Raw genomic sequence first — 11,052 nt, 5'->3', positions numbered from 1 at the left:
TCGCGTTGTACGTACAATAAATTTACATGTTTCTCTTTCTTCTCGTTAGTGAGGTGTACAGGTAGAACGTTAATTTCTTTTCCACATCTCTCAGTGGCGTACACATTGATCGAGATATCGTTTAATCGTTCGAGTCTCGCAACGTCTTTAAGAGTCGCGGGAAACTGTACACCCTCGACGTTCAACACCGTTGTGTAATGCGGGTACGACGATTCCCGATTCACGTTCTGCTTCGCGGGATACAGAGCCGCCACTACCGACCACGCGAGACACTTATCGTCCATCGACTTTACACATATCACTGCTTTTTTAGCGGCTAACTTCCGTGGCAATGTAACGTAGCATCCCACGCGCATCGGATTGTACTTATTTACGTTGATTATCAAATTCAAAATTCGCGACAACGCCCATCCGCTGTCACGCTCCTGAAACTCCTCGAGAGAAGCCAGCGTGGGTTCGACAACGTGTAGCCGGTACCACTCGCGCACATCCGTTTCTTGAAAAATCTCACAGTTTTTCGTGGTTATACTTTTGTTGGCGCGTTTGTCCCCAGCCGTAAACTCACCGTTGAACGCAGTATTCACTTTTACACAATTGTTTTTAAGCACGATGTCTCGTATGCGCTCGTATACCACGTTACCGGCATCCTCCAGGAATCGCAGCGGCTCGATATAGTTTGTGTTTATCACCACACCCGTTGCGATACGACTTTTGAACGCGGTCTCGATCTCACGCCAATCGAGTTCATTAGTCGTTTTGTCACCATCACCGTCGGCAGCACTAGTGCTCGCGTACTCACCACCCTGGTGCACGTAACGTTCGTATAAATGTTTCTTGGCACCCAGGAGTCGCGCGATACTCGCCACCGTGGATTGCGCGCACCCGACGGATACGCGCGCTCGCTTAGCGCGGCTACGTTCCTCGAGCTGATTTACTAGCTCGTCACATCTTTCAGCCCAAGTGAAAAATTCTACCAAGGTAGTCACGGTGTTAGCCTGCAGCAGGAGTTGGCGCTCTTCTTCTTCGAGGAGACTTCGATCCATTTTTATGTTTATCATACGTCTCGCGCACTCAAAAGTTGAAAGACAACAACAGTAGCAATAAGTACGACAAAGACAACGATATTAACGATAAATACGACATTAACAATAAATACAACAAAACAACAACATTAGCGATAAATACAACAAAAAACAACGACATAAGCAAGACAACATTAGCAATAAATACAACAAAAAGAAACTACATTAGCAATTAACGCGAATGTATAATCGAAGTACATTGCTCGTTCACGCAGTTGTGCACACCGGGCACATATCACACGAGATTATAACAAACGTTGCAGCTTTGCAATTCGAGCACCACGTACCGTAGAGACTGTCATAGGATCCTACAACGTGTTTGCGAATCTTGAAGATGGGGTCATATAAATCGTATTGCATCGATATCAAACAAGAAGCGCACACGTTGTATCCTCGCTCGTCACCGTAATAAAAATATATAGCGCAAAATTTCGTACGCGGAGTAATCGCGCTTAAATTCTGCAAATTGATCGTTTTCCGCGTAGTATTTTCAACCATTTCATCGTCGTCGGTGTTGCAAGCACTATCCTCCGACAAGGGATGAATCTCGATTTCTTCATCAACTTCGATTTCTTCATCAACTTCTATTTCTTCATCAACTTCGATTTCTTCGTTGTTCATTTCATACATAGTCGTCGATCGCTCAATCACTAATGAGATTCACGCATTGTGACAAAAGAGGTATAACGAATGCATTATATCCTACCCCTACTACCAATTAATCATGTGATTTCATTTCTTACCCTCTCTCAAATTATATTGAGTCATTTGCTAATATTAAAAACCGTTAGTAAAAACCGTTAGCTTATCTCTTTCAGATAAAAATTCGGTTACCCTCGTCTAAAATTATTTTAAAAAACTTTTACTTCTCGGAATTAAAAACGTTGACTTATTTCTTTCCGACAAAAGAAATGTACACCCATCGAATAGCAACTACCCTCTGTTTTGCAGAGTCTTTGCGTTTAGCCGCACAGCCTTTGATCTCTGCATAGTCTATTTTATAAATGAGGGTTGAAGCGAGTGCACATATGTTTACGAGGGCAAAGTGAGTGAGAACGAGAATGATAATTTTTATCTCTATAAACATGAAAACAATTTGGCTCAAGATGAATCCTTCAACCGTCGAGCAGTCAGTTCCTTGCAACCACTCATCAGTAATTGATCGTCATCGTTTGTCACCAAAAATTGTAAGTATATATTCTTATATATTCTTAAATATTTTTAAAACCATTTTAATACATAAAAATTTATAATTTTATACTTTTTTAAATTTTTTAATTTATTTTTTCAGATGATTTCCAACATCGACGTAAGACAGCTGTCCACTTGGCCGATTGAGGTACGCGTGGTACGCGTACAATCACCTACAATGTTTTGGGTGAAATTAATCAACGATGAAGCAGCTCATAAGGAAATGCTGGAACGAATGGCCTTACGCATGAGATTTGCAGCATCTCAACTGATACTGTCACCGAATGAAATAATAATAGGAACTCTCGTTGCCATCCGCGAAGGTTCAAAATGGCAAAGAGGGATCATCGAGTACGTCGGTGCTACTTCGATTACTGTAAATCTTCGCGACTGGGCTCGCACAACTGAAAGAATGCCGCATGAATGTTTACGACTAGAGAGCCAATTCCATGAAATGAGGTGGCAAGCAATACCATGTGTTTTAAATGGAATCTTGCCTCTGCGAGCTCAGGTATGGACGGAGCAGGAGGTTGTGCACGCAAAAATCATCATGGAAAAAACGCAGGGATGGATCATTATCAATGATGTTCTCAGTGACAATGCTGCACTTGTTTCATATCTCAGAGGCGGGCAAACGGAAAACGTGCCTATGATAGATGTATCTACATTATTTATACAAATAGGTATTGCAAAAAAAATTTAAATGGGATAAAACGCCGACTGAATCAGTTGCATCGCAAACACAGTGAAAAAACAATATCGTTATGTGCGGTGTGTAAAAAGGGTGTTAAAAAAGAACCTTAGGTTCGTTCATATGAATATCCGCTTCTAATCATGAGTGTATTTACGAACACACTTATGAAAGCAGGGATAGAAACGCAGCACGGAATTTTTTTCATTGTTCGCTCGTCAATCGGACGGTGAGGATCTCAAAAAATTATCAGTAAAAAGTGATTATCTATCTGCTCTTGTTGTTATTTTGACTCTTGTTTGTATAATTGTTGTTTTTGTTGTTTTTTGTTGTATATTTGTCGGGTTTTTTCCATTTATTAAAAAAAAATGAGTTGTCGTGATTTTTTAATTCGAGTGTGCCAACGAGAAAATTGTAATAAATATCATGAAATACGCCGATGTACAAAAATAATTGTACTCAAGGCAGCTCCTGTAAATACGTACATTTACGCCAAGAAGAAGTCGATAACATTAATAATAATATAAGACCACACAGTAAGGAGGCATATGAAGAATTGAAGCGAATTGCATATCTCCTACGTGAAACATACCCGGAGGAACAAAAAAAAAAATCATGCACGCTCAATTTATTAGGCGAATGTTTATGGACCTGTGTAGCATGTGGAACTGCAGATGCAGAACTGCCAACACGTAAGTATTTACTGTTGTACTAAGATTTTACTCAATTAAAAAATTTTACTTAACAAATTTTTTTTTTCAGGAAACATGCCAACCTGCAATTATTGCGAAGTGAAATTAATTGAAGGGTTCAAGGCACTGGTATGCGGCCATGCATACTGTAAATATTGCATACCAGTTCTTCCGTTTAGTGTTGACGGTCCTCTGCCATGTTACTATTGCAGTACTTGCAAAGCGTGGAAAGTAAAAATAAACCTATGTAAGTACATGTCAATATCTTAATAACCAATATCTTAATAACTAATATGATAATTTATTAATTTATACTTTTTTCTTTTCAGATAATGACTAAAAAAGGAACTGCCATTATGTTTAAAATCTGTATCATTTAAAATCTGAATCATTTTTAATCTGTATCTTTAATTAGCCTTTGTCATATATAATTAGCTTGTGTCGTATATAATCAGCCTGTGTTGTTTATAATTAGCTTTTTGTAATCATGTTATTGTTGTAATCATGCTATTGTTGTAATTTTAAAAAGATATAATCATAGGATAACATCATTTTTTATAAATAATAGTTTGTACATCATTAGCTTTAATTTATTACAATTCTAATTTTGTAGAAAATAGTTTAAGCTCTTACGATAATATATATTCAATAAAAATGTTAAAAGTGAAAAAAATTTCGTTTTTGTACATCATTAGCTTTAATTTATTACAATTCTAATTTTGTAGAAAATAGTTTAAGCTCTTACGATAATATATATTCAATAAAAATGTTAAAAGTAAAAGAAAAAAATTTCGTTTTTATGCTCTCACACTCTTAAAATTGCGTTTATTAAAGTAATGAAATAATGAAGAAATCAATGTAATTAAAAAAAAAGGCAAATTTTATTTTTCAATTCAATGTAATTAAAAAAAACAAATTTTATTTTTATCTTAAATGTCATGTTAATAATACTAGAACATTGTTTTACACTATATTAATCTTATATTAATCTTATATTAATATTACTACGTAAATAAAAAATACAAAAATATAAAAATACAAAAATATAAAAAATACAAAAATACAAAAAATACAAAAATACAAAAATACAAAATACAAAAATACAAAAATACAAAAAATATAAAAAAATGTAAAATTACAAAAGCGGTTATACAATCAAATACATCAAAAGCGGTTATACAATCAAAATACATCAAAAGTCATTATACAACAAAAGCGATTATACAACAAAAGCATTATTTGAAAAACGTGGTAAAAAAAATGTAGTGTATAATAGTAATAATGACAGAAAAAAATGGTAAAAAAATTGTTAATATAAGAAATCGTATGATACTGTAGATTTGCACATGGGGCATTCAATTGTTAAAATATCTTCAGTTTGAATATAATCTGCACATTTTAAGGCACATGTGTAGCAATACACATGCTTACACCTTCCAGCACCAAATGTGTCTCTCGATACTTCCTCACAGCAAATAATGCACTCCATTTTTTCAGCATGTGCAATATGTCGCCGATTACAATTTTCCCTTTGGCATCTTCCAGATTTATAATCGCCGCATATATTTGTGTTTTGAAGAGTTCGCCCCACCTCTGCCCTCATCCGATCGGACGCCTTCCCAGTTCGTTCGTATCGGGCTTGCTCAACACTTGTAATATGCAAGTATAAGCAAGTACTGTTGCGGCACGTCGTATTTTGGTATGAAAAACAATACTTGTACGTATGTACAAGATCGCATTGATTGGTGTTACAACGCCCTTTAATAAAATTTTCGCATAACTGACGTTTCTCTAAAATATAATAACACGTTATAATCATACCACAATATAAATTGTAATTTATAAGATATGTACCTTGCTTTCCAAAATAAGCCATTTTCACTAATAAGTATAATACTCTGTACAAAAACAACAAAATTACAAAACTACAACAGCAAAACTACAACAGCGAATAAGCCACACAAAATTTCTTCATAGAGATCCTTCTCTATACGATGTTAAGACAACGAATGATGCCGAAACAGTATGGTGTTCACTGCTCACGCAGTGGTTGAAGAAGGAGAAACAAACTCGGTGGTCAAAATAAACGATAAGAAAGCGTGAGACACTGACGGAGAACGAATATATTTTTCTCGCATAAGCGTACATATGTAAAAAAGAAAAATTTTTTAGGTGAACCATAAAATACAAAAAAAAGTTTTTTTACCACCAGGCATGAAAAGATTCGTATCTAGTGAAAGCATGCAGGTTGCACATTTTTTAAAGCATGCATGTTGCACATCTTGAAGCGATTGCTAACAGGGATATGTGAGTGAGTGAGAGCGTGAAAGGGTGCGAGCGTGAACGCAAACGACACTTGACCATAAGAAACTAATGAGTGTGAGATAGAGCGAGAAAGAGTGTGAGATAGAGTGTGAGAGAGCATAATAGATACTTGAACGCGAAACCGAATAGTAAGAAATACAAGGTGTTCAAAAAAAAAACGAAATTTTTTTTTTTTACATTTTTACATTTTTGATTATATTTTTTAAAATATACATTATTTTAAAATATACATTATTTTAAACATTATTTTAAACATTATTTTAAACATTATTTTATACCGATTTTACATAAATGATTAATATAACAATGATAACAATGATAACAATGATAACAATGATGATTATAGTGATGATGATTATGGTGATGATTATGATGAAGGCGCCGGTGACGTTGGCTTCACGCTTTTTTGTAATTTGATGAAAGTGACGGCTTCACACCAAAAATAATTCTTCTGTAATAGAAAAAAATTTTTTTTAATAATATTATACATAAATAACAAATTTTTTTTTTTTTTATTTTGTTTTTAATACTTACCAATTATAGATTCCATAATTCGTGGAGCTCCTTTATCTTTGTCCAAGAAATTATTTTCCGCATGAGCAGCAATTGATAAAAACGACATGAGCATAAAAACGACATGAGCATAAAAAACAACATGAGCATAAAAAAACAACATGAGCATAAAAAACAACATGAGCTATGATGACAAAACGACGACGATGATGACAGTGACGATGACGACAAAGGCAGTGGTGACGACAAAGGCAGTGGTGACGACAAAGGTACTGGTGACATTTATGGATTGCATGACTGACACATATCTGAGTTTATAATAATTGCCAATGAATTATTACACTTATCGCAGTTGAAGAGTTGTTCAGTCAGAAGAACTTCATATGTTTCGGTGCGGTGACATCTCACCATTTTAAAGTCTTCATGCGCTAATAACTGTTCATCCATAAAGCATGGTATACAGTAAAATAGATAATCGTTAGTATAATAAAAAAAGATGCGGCAGTGCATTGTCTGATTGGTGATTTCGGTGGTGACTTCAGTTATTGCAACATCATCACCGATTTCACTAAACATCTGATCGAACATTTGTTGCATCTCCGTCATAAAATCTCCTTCAGACGCTGATTCTTCTTCATTTTCTTCCTCAGGATTTTCTCTATTTTCCTCTTCCACCTCACCCATATGATTTTGCACGAGCCCCTCCAAAACTTCATTAGCGTTATTGTCATCATTAGCGTTATTGTCATCGTTGTCATCATTCAAAAAGTTAAAGAAGCGTAAAGGTCTGAAGTCGTCCTCACTAATATCTTCATCTAGTCCTTCCGAAATTCTTTCTTTCCCCATTTTTCAAAAATATTCTTTTTTCACTGTCAATTGAAACTAAACTGTCCGAACGTTTAAATCGTACTGGCCTCTCGGCACAAAACTTCCTTGCAACGTCGCAACGTCGCAACATCTTCAAAAATTTTCTTATCGTTAAAATAAGAAGAGGAATAAACACTTGAGCCCTGAGCCTACACAGTTATGTATCTTCATAGTTTACAGTTTTGTTTAATATTATATTTCAAAGCGAGATACTCCGCAAAAGGATCACGCGAGTCGTAGTCAATGGTGACAAACGCGTGAATAAGAGCGAGCGAACAAATACTTATTTGAGGGTGAAAGAATGAGAGAGTTACACTTAAGGAATTTAGAGATAACGGAGGAGCAATAGAATGAGTGAGGTTGCATGCTTTCTAGATCACAGCGTGATCCGTTGCAACGGATCAACATGAATATTATTTAAAAAATCTATTTAAAAAAATCTATTTAAAAATCTATTTAAAAAATCTTTAGTTGGAGGATGATACTTGCACGCTTAACGAGTGCGAGCGAGAGGGAACGATGGGGCGCATGATACTTTGCTTTCAACGGGTGCGAGCGAAAGGGAACGCTGGGCGCGCGACACTTGTGCGTTCAACGGGTGCGAGCGAGAGGAACGATGAGCGCGCCATACTTTGCGTTCAACGAGTGCGAGCGAGAGAAAACGCTGGGCGCGCGACACTTGTGCGTTCAACGGGTGCGAGCGAGAGGAGATTTTGTCTCGAAGCATTTAAAAAGTAATACAATTTGGAAAAGAGGGGATTAAATTAAAGATTGATGAACACGCTCGCGCGTGTTCAGTAACGAAATTTCCTCCGATCGAGTCGCATCGTTATCGAGGGGACGCTGTGCGCGATACCTTGCGATCCGCCGCTTGCCGCCGCCGTCGCCGCCCGTTGCCGCCGCGACGCCACACGACCCTTTTTAAAAAATCGCGACTTCTTTGAAAAAATCGCGACTCCTTTGAAAGTCGCGATGCCGCGTAAACATGCCGCTGCGCGACGACACGCTTATCATTTTTTAAAAATAATCAGTGTTTCGATGTTGTTATTATTTTCTAAACAATTCGTTCCTAGAATCGCCGACACAGGGGCGATTTATAAATACCCACCCCCTCCCCACATGACGTCATTACCCCTTGCCCTAGGTCTCACGGACCCAGAACCGTTAACACCCCCTCTCCCCGCGTGACATCATCACCCCTCGCCCTAGGTCACATGGATACTCTAACACGTAGTGATCCAGAACCGCTCCATGCGTTCAACGAGTGCGAGCGAGAGGAGATGATGGGCGGCGTGAACGAGTGCGAGCGAGAGGGAACGATTAACACCCCCCTCCCCGCGTGACGTCATTACCCCTCGCCATAGGTCACACGGATACACTAACACGAGGTGATCCAGAACCGCTCAACATACACCTACTAACTGACTAGGGAGAGCAGGTCAAGACATTGCAGTCATATTATTGTTAGTCTTTAAACAAAGACTCAGAACCTTCAAGAAGCAGGGTCTTCCCGAAGGATCTTCCGTTGCCTGGCGCGATTAGGCACAAACGGATCAAATTTTATTGCTTTATTGCTATCGCGTTGCGTCGCATATGCAGTGGCATTAACATACACTGTTGCAGGTCTATTTTGACTATCCTAAAGATGCAGGTCCAAAGCTACATAGAATTTTATGTTATATTTTCAAACACTATGATTCGTTTAATTCTAAAAGCGTACATGAAAATCATTTAACAATGTTGACAAGGTTATTCCCAACATACGATTTAAAAAAAAAAGAATTCAATTACATTTCCTAGTGTTCAACGACAGCCAAACTGCAACGATTGCGGTGTTTTTGATATAGCTTTTGCTGTGTCGTTATTATTTAATATAAAACCCGAAAAAGTAAAATATTATTGTAGTAAAATGCGTCCGCATTTAATAAAGATTTTAGAGTCTAATGTGATGGAGCATTTTCCACAAGATTTAAAAAATGGCTTTCCTCAGAAGGTACTGCCATTAGCAGTAATTAGAATAAGAGAGGCTGATGCGGACCGTAAACGTATTAAACGTCAGGTGGAAATAAAAGCAAATTTAAATCTGTTACAAGAAAATAATTTACATAAATCTGAAATTAAATTTGATAAGAAACGTACACGAGAGGAAGACGATCTTGAAAATTATCGCTCTAAAAACGACAAAAGTATCAAAAAAATAGAAAGTAATTGTGTTAAAAACGGTACTGATATCACAAAAATTGAGAAGATAATCGTGCTAAAAAGAGACAACGATATAATAAGAATCTACAAGATAATCGTACTAAACAGTTAGAACGATATTACCGGAGAAAAACATTCGTGTCTAAATTTGTAATGAAAACAAACAATACTGCTAAAGAGATTACTAAAAAATATGTAAAATTTAGATCCACCAAATTTTTACAAATTTATTATTCTTTTAAGATATGTGTAAAAAATATTTTACTCAACCAAGATGTTACAGATAGTAGTAAACGTCATATTGAAACACGATTGAAAGCAGAAGAAATCGTACGATGGTGTTTCAATATTAGAGATAGTTATGTTCGTAATATGTATAAAATGTTAGCTAAGTTAAAAAATAGATCAGAAACATGTTTAACTGTTGCTGCGGAATATATTACAGTTAATGATAAATTACCTGCATTTTGTGGTATATCTAGACATACAGCTTCATCCGAAAATTATTTTGTTGATTCGACGTATCATAATATTAATTTATCCAAAGTTAATGTAACGGAACCTTTAATGTTAAATACAAAAGGACAAATTGTTAATACGTTACCTTTGATAGAAGCTCGAGTAAAAAAATCGTGGTCATGCAGTACTTTATGTAAAGTTAATGATCCGCTCTTAATCGAACGATATCACAAATTGTTAGAAGCTATAAATAAAAGTACTTTGAGAAAGATTCCAGATTTAATGCAAAAAATTCACGAATGCACTACAACAATTTTTGATAAGAATTTAAAAAATGCTAAGAAGGGTCACGCACATAGTTGTTACATTAATTTAAACCTTTGTAAACCTATGTTTATTCCAGTTCATTATTATCACCGCCTTTTCCAAAAGTGAGATATATTAGACGTTTAATTTATGTACTTTATAGCTCTTATAAAAAATGTTACAATTGGACGAAGCATTAACGTGTGGTGAAGTTGATAAGCTAAAGAAAATTGTAAGTTCAGTACAAAAAAAAGCAGATATGTACAAGCATCAGAAAACTGATATAATCATGAGCGATGATGATATTATTTTTAAATATCAAAATGCGTTTAAAGCTTTGAAGAAACGTTCTCTTGATACACCACGATATATTTGTATATCGTGTGAAAGACTTTGTTACAAGAAAAATATTTCTAAAGTTAATAGTAAAGTTCAAACACGTAGAAGTAATCCAATTTGGAACGATTTAATGGCATATATAGAGAAAGAAAAAATTAATCCTGAATACATATGTCATTATTGTGTTACGTCCTCGGACTCCACATCTCCTTTTTTCCGACACACGTTCAATAAATTAGATAAAAGGAGTAAACCGTGACTATTTGGTGACGAGAGAGAACTTCCAAGCTTCCAGAAGAAATAATTTATACTCCGAAATCCTTATCGCCAGATGCTTAAATTAAACTTAGAACAATCACGCTATAGATGCCGACGGAAATTTAAA

The 11,052-nt window shown here is 36.0% G+C and overlaps 1 protein-coding gene across 1 annotated transcript; it reads left to right on the top strand.

Moving 5' to 3' along the window:
• Positions 1–1,915: 1,915 nt before the first annotated feature.
• Positions 1,916–3,196, top strand: LOC139112923 (uncharacterized). Its single transcript, XM_070673879.1, has 2 exons — positions 1,916–2,269; positions 2,374–3,196. The coding sequence occupies exons 1-2, from the start codon at positions 2,144–2,146 to the stop codon at positions 2,974–2,976; spliced, it is 729 nt and encodes a 242-aa protein (XP_070529980.1). The 5' UTR covers positions 1,916–2,143; the 3' UTR covers positions 2,977–3,196.
• The last annotated feature ends 7,856 nt before the right edge of the window (positions 3,197–11,052 follow it).

This window comes from Cardiocondyla obscurior, unplaced genomic scaffold (assembly GCF_019399895.1).
Source record: "Cardiocondyla obscurior isolate alpha-2009 unplaced genomic scaffold, Cobs3.1 scaffold66_0_105518, whole genome shotgun sequence".
Taxonomy (NCBI): domain Eukaryota; kingdom Metazoa; phylum Arthropoda; class Insecta; order Hymenoptera; family Formicidae; genus Cardiocondyla; species Cardiocondyla obscurior.
This window is presented reverse-complemented; position numbering and strand designations above follow the sequence as displayed.